Source organism: Strigops habroptila, chromosome 1, assembly GCF_004027225.2.
Source record: "Strigops habroptila isolate Jane chromosome 1, bStrHab1.2.pri, whole genome shotgun sequence".
Taxonomy (NCBI): domain Eukaryota; kingdom Metazoa; phylum Chordata; class Aves; order Psittaciformes; family Psittacidae; genus Strigops; species Strigops habroptila.
The window spans coordinates 102,220,777-102,237,937 of NC_044277.2; the positions used below are offsets into that span (position 1 = coordinate 102,220,777).

The 17,161-nt window shown below is 48.5% G+C and overlaps 1 protein-coding gene across 1 annotated transcript; it reads left to right on the plus strand.

Moving 5' to 3' along the window:
• The first annotated feature begins 433 nt into the window (after positions 1-433).
• Positions 434-15,816, plus strand: MYD88 (MYD88 innate immune signal transduction adaptor). Its single transcript, XM_030490762.1, has 5 exons — positions 434-861; positions 6,425-6,556; positions 8,615-8,795; positions 9,828-9,919; positions 12,204-15,816. The coding sequence occupies exons 1-5, from the start codon at positions 492-494 to the stop codon at positions 12,356-12,358; spliced, it is 930 nt and encodes a 309-aa protein (XP_030346622.1). The 5' UTR covers positions 434-491; the 3' UTR covers positions 12,359-15,816.
• The last annotated feature ends 1,345 nt before the right edge of the window (positions 15,817-17,161 follow it).

A 17,161-nucleotide genomic window follows, 5' to 3' on the forward strand; every position in this document is an offset into this window, starting at 1 on the left:
AAACAGTTCCCTGGCCATTTTTATTATAGAATCACAGAATGGTTTGGGTGGGAAGAGACCTTAAAGCTCATCCAGTTCCAATTCCCGTGCCACGGGCAGGGACACCTTCCACTAGACCAGCTTGCTCCAAGCCCCGTCCAACCTGGCCTGTATGTCCATCATGGGGTGACTATGGAATGGAGTTAAACAGCCCTAGCGACAGCACTGTTCCCTCTGGGGCAGAAGCGCCTCCGCTGCCCCGCCCCGCGGGCTGCCCCAGGTCTCCGCTAAGGAGGGAGCGGGCCGAAGCCCGGTGCTGTAACCAGCGCCCTTCTCCGCTGCAGCAAGCCCCGGGTCGAGCGCGGCAGCGGGCCGAGCGCGGCCCCGCGCACCCCGGCGCTGCCCGCACCCCGCGGCGGGGAGGGCGGGCAGAGCCCGGCGGGAGGCGGGGCGAGGCGGGAAGCGAAAGGGCCGCGGAGCCGGGCGGGGGAAGTTGCGAGAGCGGCGCGGCCATGGCCACGGCGCCCGTGGGCCTCGACCCTGACCCCGGTTCCAGCCCCAGCCCCAGCCCCAGCCCCGCCGCGTCGCCGCCGGACCTCCACGCCATGCCCATGGTGGCGCTGAACTACAGCCTGCGGCGCCGCCTCAGCCTCTACCTCAACCCGCGGGCGGCGGCGGCCGCCGACTGGACGACGCTGGCGGAGGCGCTGGGCTGCGAGTACCTGGAGATCCGGCGGCTGGAGGCGCAGCCCGACCCCACCGCCGCGCTGCTGGAGGACTGGCAGGGCCGCTGCCCCGGCGGCGCCACCGTCGGCCGCCTCCTCGACCTCCTGCGCCGCCTCGGCCGCGACGACGTCCTCCTCGACCTGGCCGGCAGCGTGGGTGAGGCGGGGCGGCATCCCCCCTTCCTCTTCCCCTTCCTTCTATCCCCCGCGGCCCTGCGTGACGGGCGGCGGGGACGGGGATGGGGTGTCCGCGGGCCGCGCTGGAACGGGAGCGGGGTCGAGCCTGCCCCCTGCTCTGTGGGGCTGCTGTGGGCCGGGGCTCGGGGCTCAGGGTTCGCCTGGGGACACTGCGTGCGGCTCTTGCCACCCTCTGCCGCGGCAGAGCCCCGCTGGGTGGAGCGAGTGGATGGTGTTGGCGTCGGGCTTTGCTGCTCTGTCCGGGGAGGAGATGTGAAGAAATATCCCGCTCAAGCAGAAAAGCCCATCCCAGGCTATGGAGTGATCCCCTTAGCGCTTTCATCAGAGCCTTGTGTGTCTTCCAGGAGAGAAGGGAGAAGTGTGCTGTATTTCCACCAGCCATAAGCCCTGCAAAGTAATCTGGAGCCCTGTATTATCCTAAACCTTCAGTAATAAAGTTCTGTGTGTCAAAGGATGCTTTGGGCCAAGTCAGCCAGGAGGCATCTTGCACTGACACTGGACAGTGTGAAAATTGCTGTGTGTGATAGGAAGGTGCTTGCAGGGAGAGGTGAGGAATGTGTGAAACTGGATAATGGAAGGAAAAATAATTAACTGGATAAAGGAAGGGACAAAGATTTCCTTGAGAATAGAAAAATGATAGGTCAGTGAGCTGTATGAAGGTCCTAGTGCTGTTGTGATAACCTGTTCTTTATAGACTCTTCATATTCCTCGCAATCACGGAAATTCAGAGGGAAGTCGGCTGTCATCAGAGGGGAAATTCATTGTCAAAGGATTTCCAAAGCAGGAGGCTCTGTTGCAGTCCTGTGTTGTATAATACAGCTTCCTGGGCTAGCGATGAAGAAATAATAACTTTCATTTCCTGTTACTCATGGAGATAAGTGAGGATGTAGAAATTCATCGCTGTGGAGAGCCCGACCAAGAGCCATGGAGGACTTCCCTGTATTCCTGCTGTCCTCCCTAGTAAAGACCACATGCTGGAAACTCAGTTTTGGGAAAGACAGAACCCAATTAGAGGTTCATAACGTGGTGGATGGAGTTTATCAGAGCCTGAACAGGCACCAGTAGAGAGAGGGGGAGGAACCTGAGCTTCAGGGAAGTCACATGTTTGGCCTGGTGGGAGGTCACGCTGATAAGAGAATACAGATAAATTCATGGAAAAAAGGCCCACTGAGGGCTATTCAACACAAAAATAGTGCTTCAGACTCAGGAAATTCCTCAGCTGCAAATGGTCTGATAGATAGATTATAAAAATAGATGTAGATTATGCCTAAAAGATAGATAATTTTAGGAAAATAAGCAGTGTGTGCTTATCTTATCCTTACGTTCTCGCTATGGCATCTATTTTTGGCTACTACTGGAGACCGGACACTGGTGTAGACAGACCCCCAGCCTGACCCAGCATGGCCATTCCTCTCGTTTAGTGTTCTTGGCTGAGGACTGCAGCTGGGGCCTGTGACCTGTTGCTGGAGCTCTCAGCTCCCGCAGAAGTGGAGATATTTATGCTTGTGAGAGGAAAGGGTGGTTGCACACAGTCTCACACATGGTGCTTCCGGCTGGCAAGGGCACCTCTGTGTGTGCCGTTAGGGACTCCTCAGTAGGATGCAGCTCGGAAAACACCAGCATTGAGGTTTCTGTGGTCTGTGCTTTCATCGCAGGAGGAGCAGATCTGGGGCATGAAGGCTTCTTGAGTCATTTGAGAAGTGTCAGGATGACTGACGGACACAGGTCATTCGCAGGGCCAGTGTTATACCTGCTGGCCCATAACGGATATCTCGGGTGCTCTGGGGTCTCTGGAATGACACCTCATGCCCTTGTGCAGGCAGATGAGCCAAGCTCCTTAGGGACACTGCATCCCTGTTAAACACAACTCCTTGGAGCTCTGTGGCTCCAGAGGATGTGTTTGGTTTGTGGTTTCTGCTGCAGGACCAGGTCCCTGGCCTGTTGTGTGCTTCATCCTGGCTCTGCTTGGGATGCTAAAAACCAGTGTCTCCCATGGCCTTGAATAGTTCCACGTTTGGCCACACAGTACAATGGGGCTGTGTTAAGGAGCTCCCCCACTGCACTATGTGGAGTACAGACGCTTACAGGACCGTGATCTCTCTCAGCATTTATTTCATTGTACAATCATTTTAGGGATGTGAAGCTCTTTGCTTCAATAGGTTTATGCTCTTCCTCCTGCTGAAACTCAATGACGTTTGTTTCTTCCTGACCTGTTATAAAAGTGCTACTTCCCAACTTGACAGTTAGTGAGTCTGTTCTCTCTGTTCTCATCATGCTGATCATTTTGCACTTTAGGTTTCATGGTTTTTTCTTTGTTTCCAATACATCAGGCTTTTATTTGTTTGTTAGAGAAATGTAAAGCCTGCACTGTTAGATGCTGGGTGGCGTGGGACAGCTTAGCTTGGGGGAGTTTCTTCCTACTTCATTGTGTTGGTTTGCATCCTTTTTCATTACAGGCCTGCAAAGCCATCTCTGACCCTCGTTTGCTCTTGTTTACCTGCACAGCCAGGCACTGTTCCCAGCTGAAGGCTAATCCATGCCAAATTAGTGAATGTCTTTCATCCCTTCAGGTTCACTGCGCCTCTTGGCAGTTTCAGTGCGATAGGGCTCCCAGTTTGCACTTGTAATAAACTCACAAGCCTCCGGTGGTTTGTTTTGAGAGCTTTGCCCAGCTTTCAGGTTTATCCTGTAGGGATAAGAGGGATTATACAGACCTGATACAGGCTGAGAGAGCTGGTGATGTTCAGCCTCGAGAAGAGAAGGCTCCGGGGAGACCCTAGAGCAGCTTCCAGTACCTAAAATAGGGCTGACAAGAAATCTGGAGAGGGGTTTTTGACAAGGGCCTGTAGTGATAGGACAAGGGGGAATGGCTTTAACCTGACAGAGGGGAGATTTAGATTAGATATTAGGCAGAAGTTCTTCCCTGTGAGGGTGGTGAGGCCCTGGCACAGGTTGCCCAGAGAAGCTGTGGCTGCCCCATCCCTGGCAGTGTTCAAGGCCAGGTTGGACGGGGCTTGGAGCAACCTGGTCTAGTGGAAGGTGTCCCTGTCCATGGCAGGGGGTTGGAACTGGATGAGCTTTAAGGTCCCTTCCAACTGAAACTGTTGTATGATTTTGGGATTACAGAACAATGCTAGCAGGAGAACACTTGGGTTAAAGAGAATGTGTGTCAGCCACGAGTTGTGTGGTGATGAGTTTCTGGGCTCCAATTTATTAAAACACAGGTCAGGGCAACATAGGTGCCACCTTTGCAGCTGGGAGAAGCAAGGAGAGAAGACATGGAGCAAACACACTTAAAGTGAACATCTCTGTATTGAGCAGTAGTATTAGAATGTCTTTAAATAATTGCCTATTCTTGCCTATTCAGCAATATTTTGGATTGTGAGCATGACTACCTAGGGAAACAAGGCATGTTTAAGGTGGTGCTTGCATGCTAGTCCTTCACGTGGAACTTCTGAACCCGCTGGCCAGTTCAAAGTGGCTTTAATCATAAATTTGTAGACACTGGCTTACCTGACACAAAATATGCACACCTCATGGCAACAGGCAGGGAGGTGGGACCCGTAGTGAGGCAAGACCTGAAATCTGTACCTTCTGGCTGGTGAAGAATGCAGCTGGTTCTTCTCTTCTGCAGGACTGGGGAGGAAGGGGAGGAGGCAGGCAGACTGGGAATGCCTCAGCCTCAGGAAAAGTCTCGATCAGATCTGCCACCTTATTAGATGAGATAATCCAGTCACAAGGTGCAAAACTGAGACAGAAACAGAAGACATGGCTTCAGAAGCTGGGCCTCCATCAGGCCTGCTCACTACCGATGGGGGCTGTGCTACAGCAGCGCTTACTGGGCTCCCACCTGCATCCTGCCCTCTTAGAAGATCCTTTACTGTGCTGCTGCTGTTGTACCAACGATCTCAGAGGTGTGCCAGCCTGACCCTCTCAGTCATCAGTGCTTTTCTGATTGATACTTGTTGGGGTTTTGTCTAATCACAGGTAAAGGAGAAGGCTCTAGAGAGTTTCATGTTGTTATTAATTCCAGGTTTCAAATCTCCTTTTACTTTCAAGTTCTTCTGCAGTTGCATATTGCAGAGGCTGCAGGGTTTCTCATCACTTCTCTGAAGACTTAACATTTAGATTTATAATTAATTTTAAACCACAATGTGTTTATAATAGATCTGCGTCCATCACTGTCCTGTTTGGGAAGTTGCAAACATGACAGGCCTGCTTGTCCTTCAATTATCCCAGAGCGGGGGCACACACTCACTGCCTGAGATAAAGAGGATCTCCACTGGTGGTTCCACAATATAAAGCCTGTTTAAGAGCTCCCTAGAATTTTGCATGTCCTCATGTGTGTGGTGGATATATGTACCCGTGGTCGGCACCTGCAGTTCTGGCTGACAAAGGCTGAATCAGCCAGTATGTGTCCATATTTTTTAATAAAAGATAATATGAAGACTTCTAATTGAAAATCCCCAACCCCCAAGTAAATACTCCAAAATGCTTAACAGTCATAGCATCACAGAATGGTTTGGGTTGGAAGGGACCTTAAAGCTCATCCAGTTCCAGCCCCCTGCCATGGGCAGGGACACCTTCCACTAGACCAGGTTGCTCCAAGCCCCGTCCAACCTGGCCTTGAACACTGCCAGGGATGGGGCAGCCACAGCTTCTCTGGGCAACCTGTGCCAGGGCCTCACCACCCTCACAGTAAAGATTTTCTTCCTAATATGTAACCTAAATCTCCCCTCTGTCAGTTTAAAGCCATTCCCCCTTGTCCTATCTCTACAGGCCCTTGTCAAAAGTCCCTCTCCAGATTTCTTGTTGGCCCCTTTAGGCACTGGAAGATGCTCTAAGGTCTCCCATGAGAGCATCCTCCCAGTACCTCCAGGCTAAACAAGCCCAGCTCTCTCAGCCAGTCTCCATAGCAGAGGTGCTCCAGCCACCTGATCATCTCTGTGGCCTCCTCTGGACTCACTCCAACAGCTCCACATCCTTCTTGTGTTGGGGGCCCCAGAGCTGGACACAGGACTGCAGAGGGGGGGTCTCACCAGAGTGCAGTAGAAGGGGAGAATCCCCTCCCTCGACCTGCTGGTCACGCTGCTGGTGATGCAGCCCAGGAAATGGTTGGTTTCTGGGCTGCAAGTGGCTCATGTCGAGCTGGGTCATGAGAGTATGACAGTAGAGTTGAGACCTGTTTTTGTACATGATGCGTGCTTTTACAAGTGTACAACTGCTTTTACAATATACTAGAATTAAGGATATAGGAGGAGATTGGTTTGAAATGAATAAAAGAAAGTACTTCTGTAAACAGCAAGAGTGAGCTTCAGGAATTAATTGCTAGAGGAGGTGATGGAGGCAGCATCAACAGGTTCAAAAAGGGGTGAGAGAAATTCTAGGTACCAAAAAACCCAGACAGGGTGTTTCCCTCTAATATCCCTGATCCCTGAAATAGCTATTCCCATTTTAAAGAACTCCAGCAGTGTAAAACCACCATCACAGCAGTCTCTTGCACTGGTTGTGTGTTTTTGCAGAGGAGGACTGTAGGAAGTACTTACAGAAGAAGCAGGAGGAGGCTGACCAGCCACTTCAAGTGCCGGCAGTAGATAGCAGTGTGCCAAGGACGTCAGAGCTGATGGGCATCACCACCAGGGACGATCCCTACGGTAAGCACCCATGATTACATCGCTGTGTGGTACGTCATGCTGGAAGTGCCATCACCTGCAGCAGGTCCCTGTGAGGAGTACAGAAAACCTGTTTGCTTTCATTACTCCCCATGACTTTTCATAACCTGGATTGCTTTAGCTGGTAGTCATCATTTTTCCTGTCGCCAAGGGCGGAGAGGAAAAGCAACCCTGGGGAACACCATACCCAGAAACAGGCTGGCACAGAGCCCGCTGCACGCGCATGGGAGGAGACTTCCCAGAAACATGTCCCTTAGCACGGCCTGGCACAGAGCAGCAGCCGCTGAAAGCCTGGTGGGTTGGAGTCAAGGGGGAAGGATGTGGGAGCTGATTGCCTCGGCTACCTCTGTCTTCAGCAGATGCAACTACCTCAGATAAAAAGGGAGCAGGGTTTGAAGCAGGCTGGGTGGGAAGCAGGAAACAGTTCTCTGTGTTTAATGTGTGCTTGCTGGGCCCTGCGTGCAGCTCTGCCTGTGCAGCTATAAGCAGCTGCGTGCCGGGCTGCACACGCAGCTGCAGCTGAGGAAGCGCACAGCCTGTAAAGTTCTGCGGCAGATGGAGCAGCAGCCGGAGGTGAATGGAGATGTGTCAGCTCACCTCTTCACTGCTGCCCCAGCTAGTCTGATTTTCAGTGGCTGCCTCTTACGAGGACTTTTTACAAGGGCCTGTAGAGATAGAACAAGGGGGAATGGGTTTAAACTTACAGAGGGGAGATTTAGATTAGATGTTAGGCAGAACTTCTTCACTATGAGGGTGCTGAGGCACTGGCACAGGTTGCCCAAAGAAGCTGTGGCTGCCCCATCCCTGGCAGTGTTCAAGGCCAGGTTGGACGGGGCTTGGAGCAACCTGGTCTAGTGGAAGGTGTCTCCCTGCCTGTGGCAGGGGGTTGGAACTGGATGATCTGTAATGTCCCTTCCAAACCCAAACTATTCTGTGATTCTATGATTCGTACATGGGGACATCATTAACCTTCCCCTAATGTCCACAGACCAATGTGCTGATGTTTGTACATGGCAGCTTTGCCTGATGTGACCCTCAAGTTAGTGCTGTGCCCCTAAAGCAGTACCCTCAGTTTGACTGACCTGGCAGACAGTTACCCTTCTGCTTGACCGGTTGCTTCTTGGGCTGGCTCTGCCTGCCGGGTTGGTACTTTTCTCAGCAGCTGTTAGGGCCTGACCTATTTTTTCACCGTGGTAGGCTTTAACTGGTATGAAAACTTGAAAATATATGTAAGGGACATTGATACAGAAAAAAAATGACACAATGAGAAACTATTCAGGAGTATTAAGGCACTTAATTATGAAAAACGTTGCTCTTAAAATACAGCACTTTAATATTTGGATAAGTGCTAAATAAACAGGAGCTGTCAGCCATTAAAGTCTTTGTGAAACAGGGCCTTTTACTTTGGGTGTAACTTCAGGTACCCAAGTTTGACAGCCATAAAAACTGGAGGTTCCAGATATCAAGGCCTAGCTCGTAGCTCAGTGGACAATGGACGTCAGGACATTGCTGGATGAAGGGCCTGCAGGAAGGTTTTGGTTGGGAAGTTTGACTTTCTGTGACCTGAACTAGAGAACTAGGGCCCAGACCAGCAAGGATATTTTAGATGGGTAACTCTCAGGAAAATCCCAGAGCTCTGGGGCTCTGAGTTGCATCCTCTGGGGTACTCTGCTCCCTCTGGCTCTTCCCAGACTCTGTCTCCCCTCAGCTCCCTGTGGCTGGATGTCGTTGCCTCTGCAGATTTGCATGTTTGCATCTCAGCAACACTTCCCCAACCACTGCCAGCAGATGTGGGGTTCTGTGAACAGCCTGGACTGTGAACCAAAGTGGTCAAGGCACAGACATGTGTTGCCTCTGGCCAACCCCATTGCAGACAGGAGTCTGCTCTGGTCAAATGTTAGATTCTCTTCACAAGTTTGTGCAGAGCTTGTCTGTCACAGCCCCTGATACTGAGTCAAAGCCTGTGAGAGCTCATGGAAGTTCACTACAGGAGTTAACTTTGTTTATGGTAGATGACAGCTACATTTTTAATGGTTTCAGGGAACAGAACAGAGATGTTTGATGCCTTCATCTGCTACTGTCAGAAAGACCTTCAGTTTGTCCAGGAGATGATCAGGGAACTGGAACAAACGGAGTTCAAACTGAAGCTCTGTGTGTTTGATCGGGATGTCTTGCCAGGGACGTGTGTGTGGTCCATCAGTGGAGAACTTATAGAAAGGAGGTAAGTGAACCATGGCTGCTTGGGATAGCTGAGTGTAACGGAACATGAGGTTCATTTCACCATGATGTCTGCAGCGTGGCACCAGTGAAGCAGTAAAAGTCCACAAGGATGTCTTTATGGGGTTTGTTTTATGCTCTTGGCTCAAGCAGGAAGACTCGAGCATTCCCAAACATGTTGCTTCATTGTGTTCACAAGGAAGGTGCCACTACAGTGACGCTGCTTAGGTTTGATCCACTTTCTTTGGCTGGAATATCCTGCAGTCGCATCCTTGGAGTTGATCTGGAAATCAATACAGCTCCAGGCTGTTAGTTCCTCTTTACAGTGTGGAGGTTGCAGGGACTGGTGTTGGCTCTGGCACTGACTTCAAGGGTCCTTCAGGCCTGTGTGGAACTCAGGTGTGGTGGGAGCTGTGGGATAGAAAAGCAACTCCCCAGACAGGGAGTGACAAATCCCAAGGCAAGCGTTTGGGTTTTAAACATCAGCCTTTCAGAGGGATGCAGCTTGGCATTACAGACACCCTCGAGAGGCCTCGCTCTCCTGGCTGTGGTACAGCACAGCCTTCCATAGAGAGTCTAATATGTAGTTCACAACCAGGCACCTCAAAGGAATGTAAGCAGCAAACAGGAGAATAAAGCTCCAGTTTATGAACTCAGGTGATTCACTGTACAATAAAGCTTTGTCCAGTTTGTTCTTATATTAAAAATGCCCTGTTAGGCTCATCAGTAAAGGCAGCATGAAAGCAGGTTATTAAGGTGGTGGTGTTTGTAATACCTAGACAGAGGATCAAATAAAGGTTGCATGGGCAATATGGACTTCACTATTTCTTCATGTTTTGGTGTTATGAGCATGTATCTGCCATCAGATTTTTGTGTGTAACATAGCCAGCAGTCTTTGCTCTGTAGTTCATTCCTGCTGGAACACAGCTGGTGGCTTAATTTTTCCAATTCAGAGGAGCACATACTTCTACCAGTGAGAAGGGGAAGCATCTCTGTTGACATTCTATTTTTTCTCCCCTAACTGTTTCATCTTCAGGTGTCGGAGGATGGTGGTCGTCATTTCAGATGATTACCTGGAAAGCGATGAATGTGATTTTCAGACCAAATTTGCTCTTAGTCTTTCCCCAGGTAAGATCTCACAAAAATCCCTTTTAAAGTTGTGTATCAACGTTACAATTTTTATTATAGTAACACGTGAAGCTCCAGCTGAGGTCGATGGGCACTGTGCTCTTGGGCACTGCACAAGTGCAGAATGAGGGGTAGTCTCACATGTGTTTAAACAAATGAGATAAATATGGGTGAGGAAGGAGAAAACAAATAACTGATAGTTACAGAACTGATAACTCAATCTCAAACCTGGGTTCCCACCACTGACGTATCTACCTCTGAGAGGGACTTTTGACAAGGACCTGTAGTGATAGGACAAGGGGGAATGGCTTTAAGCTGACAGAGGGGAGATTCAGATTACATATTAGGAAGAAGTTCTTCCCTGTGAGGGAGGTGAGGCCCTGGCACAGGTTGCCCAGAGAAGCTGTGGCTGCCCCATCCCTGGCAGTGTTCAAGGCCAGGTTGGACGGGGCTTGGAGCAACCTGGTCTGGTGGAAGATGTCCCTGCCCATGGCAGGGGGTTGGAAGTACATGATCCCTTCCAACACAAACCCTTCTATGATTCTATCATACCTTTCACATGTGTGGAAATCCACCCATGCTCAGGGCTTGCTCTGGCTGTAATGCCCTTCACTCAGCAAGCAGAGATTTATCGTGATTAGAAGCAGCCATTAAAATGAATGGTGGCTTTATAATGCTGTTGTGCAGGCAGGGACCTGGACTTGGTTCCTTGCCCTGCTCTTGACCTTCTGTGTGATGGCGAGCAAGCAGCTTAGCTGTCTGAGATTCAGTGCTCCAGCTGTCCAATTGGCTGACACTGCTTGTTTCAGAGATGCTGTAGCTGCAATCTCTGTGAAGTGCTTCAAGATCCATATGAGAAATAAGCTACAGAAGAAAAAAGTATCATAATCAATTCAGGGTGTGAGTGAATGCTGGGAATAGGGTAGCAGGTAATGAACATGCAGCTTTTTGCAGAGATCTGTGAGTATTGTGGATAGGTAAACAAAATATGGGATGAATGTTCAACTTGAACTGGCAGTATCTGTTACATGCATGGTTCTGAATTGAAAAGCCATTGATTTACTTCTGTCAAGTCTGTTCAGATTGCTCTTTTCTAAGCACCAGATATTCTACACTTGTGTATGTTGCTGGGGAGTAAGTGCAGCACAGCCTAATACCATGGGGGATATGTAGTACCTGTAGAAGTGTCTGTATGTAAAGTCTCTTTTCTAGGTGAGGTACCTGACATGCCAGAGGTTAAACTGTAAACCAGTGGCAGAGCTTGGAATTAGCTCCATCTTCCTTGACATAGTAGTTTCATGATGGCTGTTAATCCACTGAACACCCCTAGCATGTTGCATCAAGCCCCCAGTCATCAAGATTTGTAGCAAAGTCCTTTTAGTTCTTCACGAGTTTTTTGTTGGCATCGTACCTTTCATAAGAACAATGGGAACAGAAGTGTCCATTGTACGTAATGGCCTCAGCTCTACCAGTGAAAACACACATGTAAGTACAGACTTACAGGAATAGCAGTTACTTGCTTGCACGGGGTAACTAATGCACAGAAGGGTTTGGTGTCTGGTTCTGCAAGCTCTGTGGATTACTTAAGCCTCTGCTGCAGTTACAAAATCTTGGTTATTTGCCTCATCCAGGTCTCAGCATCAGCACTTGTGCTGGGCAGCGCAGGATAGCTGGTACCAGGCATCCCCATGAAGAGTTACAGGGGAGAGGTTCCTCTTTAGAAGAGCTGCTTGTCAATCAAAGGAGAGTTCTCTCATCTCGTGCATGGCTCAAAAAAAGCAGTTCATGTTTGCAGAGTGATTCCTTGCAGCCCCTTGTTGGAATACATCTGCAGCCTATCTGAGTAAATCACGGTAGGAAGAAAAAGAAGTGGAGATAACCCAGCAAAGCTGACCTTATAGAAGCAGATTAGTCTCTGAATTTTCTCTTCATGCATACCTGGAAGTAGTCAGGACTGTATATGCCTGTTTGTGTTCCACAAGAAGCTGTGATCTGTTGTTTTATATCTGCAGGGCATTGGGCCATTATCTCACCCATGTGGGATCACTACAAGTTGCCCTATGTGTGCTGGATGGGGCCCATGATTGAGCAAAATGTTCTTAGCGGGGGGCTTGGGATTCAGAAACTTGCTCTTAGGGTGAGAGCCAGCTGCAGTGTAATGAGACAACACACAACAGGGAGCAAACCTGGATCCTGTGACATGTGTGCTGTGGTAGGGAGAAAATGGATCCAGGACCTGCCTGTGGCTCTGTGTAATCCTCTGCCTGTGTGACCTGTCTTTCAGGTGCTCGTCTCAAACGGCTGATTCCAGTCAAGTGTAAAACCATGAAGAACGAGTTCCCAAGTATCTTACGGTTCATTACCATTTGTGATTACACCAATCCTTGCACCAAAAAGTGGTTCTGGACGAGACTGGCAAAATCCCTCATGCTGCCATGATGCAAAGTCACAAGAGCAAGGTGTTCTTCTGCACTCTATCCTGGCTGTGCCTTCGGGCCGCGATGTCCTTCATGCAGGGTCTTGAACCACTTCAGAGGCTGGATTCTTGCAGTCAGTGTTTGGAGCCTGCGACCGGGAGCAAATAATTTTCTCTTGCACTTCTTCATAACTCGGAGGGGGAAATAAAGCAACTGTGTGGCTGTTCCTGCTCAAGTCAGTGAGCATCCAGCATTTCGTGTAGCAAGCACTTTCACTGAAAATACAGAAAATAGATGTTTGAAGACTGTCTAATACAAGAAGGCTCTATTGTGAACATTTAACAAGCCCTCAGAGCCTCAAACAGCAGGCTTTCTTAAACAAGTATTTCTTATTATTTTAAAAGCTGTTTAATGGCTATAGTAATGTTTAAGTTTTGAAATTCCATGAAATCCCGCGGCTGCCTGGTGATCTGCAGGAACTGAGCTGTCAGACTTAGTTTCTTGCTCTGTGAATGGCCAGTGCCACGAGAATGGCTGGTTTCAGCAGGGAGGCCCAGCCTGCCCCGCTGCTGGGCAGCACCGGGGGAACCCCTCTATAGGCAGTCCCTGGCTTACGCTGGGTCTAAGGGTAGACAGTGTCCTTCAGTCCTTGTTTGGGCAAAAGCAGAAGTGTATTTTAATTGTTAAAGAAATGAATGGTTCTCCCATTATGCTTCGCAATATCTGCAAAATTAGAGCAATTATCTGTGTAATTATAACTGATGCAGAATTACTGAACTTGGTTTATTTTCTGTGGAGGTCTTCCTCCTCGAGTTATATCACAGTATTCCTGTCTTGTGTTCATTTACGGGGTAAATCCCTTGTCACTAGTATTTTCTGAGGCAGTCCCTCAAGTTTGCTCTAAGTAGTTGTTGAAAGCAAGAAGGACACACTGTTGTACCGTGTTGGTTTTGTCTGTCTCTGCTCAGGTCACATTTGATTAAGTGACCTTATACCAACATTTTACATTCCCAGATCTTATGAAATGTTTACAATAGAGCCTTCCTTTAGTAGAGATTCATAAAACATACATATTTTCTGTGAAAGTCCTTCTGGCACAAAGTGCAGGCTGCTGTTGCTGCAGGAACGGGGTTAGGCACCTATGTGGGTCCAAATCTTAAATTACTTCACCTTTAAGAGCCTTCCAAAACACATCAGCTGTTGAGATGCCTCAAAGGTACAGGGATAAATATTGAATAAAGAGTGTATTAAATTGTTAATTAGGCTGCTTAAAATATAAAGGCTAATGTTACGCTAATAGCAAAGAGCATATTTTAATGAACCACCACAATAATTACAGTATTTCTGTGACTAAGGCTCAGAGCAGCACTGATGTTGCTCTGCTTGTTAGACTTGAATCCTGCAGGGTGACCAGTGGGTCTCATCAGTTCTCAGTGCCAAGGGCTCTGGGGCAAGGGTTCTGCCCAAAGTAGCATTTTAAAGTGACCCCTTGGTGTATTAAATAGATTTACAGCAAATATCTACTTTCTAAATTGGGAAGAAAGGAATCTTGCTTATGTATCTGCAGCTGCTTGAACTCTGCCCCTTTGCTCATTACTTCATCTACTGACTCATGTTGATTTTACAGCTTAATGTTTTACTAGTTTACATTTTTAAGGTTGCGTCTGGATGTGATTTGGTTGGGGTTTTTTTTAAAGGATTTGTTGTAAAGCATTACCAGGGCTGAGGTACAGACAGGAATGTGTGCTCCTGCCTCTCCCTCACCCATCTTGTTGATGAATGGTGGTGCTGCAAAGTCCTGACAGCAGCCAGCCCTTGACCTGAACACGGTGGAGCTTGTTCACACACATCATGTTAGCGCCAGGGCTCATTTCTGGACGGGCCCACGAGCTGGGTGTTATTCAGACCCTCCTACAAACATAACTGCTGCCGTTGTGCCAAGGTGACGTTTGCACTTTTCTGTCTTGCTAGAACAAGTGAGAAGTCTGTGGGCATGGAAGGAGAAAAGTTAAGCTGATGAGGGGTTTCTAAATAGTTGGGTTTCATCTCCTATTGCCCTCAGGCCTCTCCTGCAGCAGTGGAGGCAGCTGCTTGCCTCAGGGTTTCTGCATAATCGGTAAAAGTTAATTGCAGAAGAGTTTCTGGAGGCTGCTTGATCCCCAGGCGCGCTCCTGGGGCTCACTGAATTCTCATACTCTGGAGTGTCTGTAAACATTAATTATGGGTCATTACTCGCAGGACCAAACCAGATTCCTCTTGTTCCGAGAGCTGAAAGGAGTCTGGTAACTAGTTCGGGGAGAGCAGAGGCTCAGGAGGCTGCGCTGCAGACGCTAGAGGGAGGCAATGGCCCGTGCTTGACACCCTGCGAGGCTCCTGCCAGCTGACAAAGAGGAGTGATTTGGTTGGGGAGGAGCAGACATTTCTGTCTGTACCTCAGCCCTGGTAATGCTTTACAACAAATCCTTTAAAAAAAACCCCAACCAAATCACATGGGGTTTCTTCCCCTTCACTCTCAGAAGGAGGCCGTACCAAAAATAGTGAGTTTTGGCAGATTGAACCTCGTGCAGTGTCTTCTGCGTGAGTCCTGACGAGTGGTTTGGGACTTGGGATGTTGAGAATGAGGAAAAAGTAACTGCAGCAAAAATAATCATGTTTGTGATAGATGATCTGGTGATCACTGGACAGGGAAAGGGCTGCTTCTGGTCAGGAAAGCAGAAACCAGAGCTGAATTCCTGAATCTTCTGGCTTCCAATAGGTAAATGCAATATTCCAGTTAACGGTGAAAGATGTCAGTGCTTCGGTGGGCTCTCTGTGCCCTGGCCCCCTTGTCTGCCTGGCTCAGTGCTGGGCAAGTGTTACTGCTGTCGGACTCTTGCTTTATTGCGAGCTTGTCCTGGAGGCTAAATTAATTACTTGGGGTAATAAAAAGTGAGGTAACAGCCCTAAACCATTAAATATGTGCCTTAAATATGTATTCTCTTCTATGTAAAAAAACAGGGTTTATGCACTTCTGACATTTTGATGTCTGTCTGGTCATGGTGACTTGATGAAGGGTGACACCTATGAGTGGTATAAAATCTAGTTGCTGTAAACACATTTCAGGAGCAGCTGGGATTCTCCCCTCTTTCACACTCAGTGGAAGGTAAAAAATTTGAACACCTTTAAGAAAGGAACTTATATAATTGTGATGTTGCATTTTTTTATCCCGTTTTGTTTCCTTCCCTCACTGAAATTGTCCTAGTTGAATCTTTTAGTACCAAATCATATATTTTTATATAGATACATATATATTTATATCATTTCTGATCTGATACGAATCTGTGGAGAAGCATATGTGTTGTGCAGCCATTCTGCAAAGAGTCAACCATTCTGTGGGGTTTTTTTCCCTCAAAACCCCAAACTTTTGCTACTTGTGAAAACTTTTAAAATAAAGAATTAAAACCCAGCAGGCCATCAGAGAAGAAATACTGGGTCTCAAAATTAAGTGTTAGTGAGAAATGATATGGGCTAGGTTGGGGTCTTTTTTTCATGTTTTGCCTTAACAGCTTCCTCACAGGAGGTTTTTGGTGGTGCCTGGAAGAGGGAGAGGTAGAGCTGTGTCACGCCAGGAGGAAAATTATCGAGGAATTGTCCTTCAGACAAGCGTGGTTCCTCTGCAGGGCTCGTTTTTGGCTTTGCAGGCTGTGTCTGTTACCATCCTGGACTCACTTCAGCCCTGGTGCCCAGCAGGCTGGAGGGGATAAGCCGAGGCCTCTGTTGTCGGCCCCCAGCAAGCAGGGATGCCAGGCAGTTGGCTCCTGCTCCACAGTCTTTCTGGAGGCCCCGGCAGGGGATACATTGCAGTACAGCGATTGGGAGGATTTTGCCAGCTTTATTTCCTTTGGCTCGGAGTCAGTCCAAGCCAGGGAAATAACTTAGAAACCCAGCAGCTGCCAGGCCAAGGCCCTGCCCCAGGAAAAGAGGAAGGATCCCCAATCACGGAAGCGTTGGTTGGAAGGAATTTCTGGAGGTCAAGGTCGAGCTGCACGTCACAACAGGAGGGGCTGTTGCTGAGCCGCTTGCTGGACAATATTCCAAGCATATGAAGAATGTCTTTGCTATAGCTCCTATGACTGAACATATGGAAAGTTATACGGAAACCATCCCTGAATATATTTAGACAGAAATCGCTGGCAGAGCAGCCTGCCAGGAGAGTCACACTTTACCTGCCTGTCTGCATGTGTTGGAGCTGTTAATGGTTTCCGCTCATATTTGAGCGTGAGCATAGCTCAGAGTCAGGGAGGGTCAGGGGTCCAGCTGCGGCAGCTCTTTTCTAGTTGTTGTTCCTCTTGTGCCGAAGAAATATTCCCAGTCCTCTATTTCACTTCTATGCAGAACATCGGCGCCATTTCCTCTTTACTGGAGGACAGCATTTACCTAGTGAAATTCAGTAACTGCTGCAGAACATTCTCCGCTTTAGAGACGGAGACTGAGAGATGAAGTGTTGCCCCTTGACATATCAAATCCTGGTTTTCATCATGCCGACATAAGAAGAGTTGCTTTATCATGATTGAGGTCCTGCATGGTCCAGAGGGCATGTTTACAGGAAGAAAAATAGCATAGGGAAGAAAATGTAATTATACATAAAAAATAGCTGGGAAAATGTTGTTTGAGCATCCTGGAAATGTATTTTAAGGCAGCAATGAACAGAAACAGCAAACACAAGGTTCACATTACTGGAAAGCACGCTAATGGAGCTTCTTGAAAAGCACCTCTGTCAGGCCTGCTGGGGTTTTACTACACAACCTGACATGTGCTGCATACAAATATTTCACTAAAGGTAATT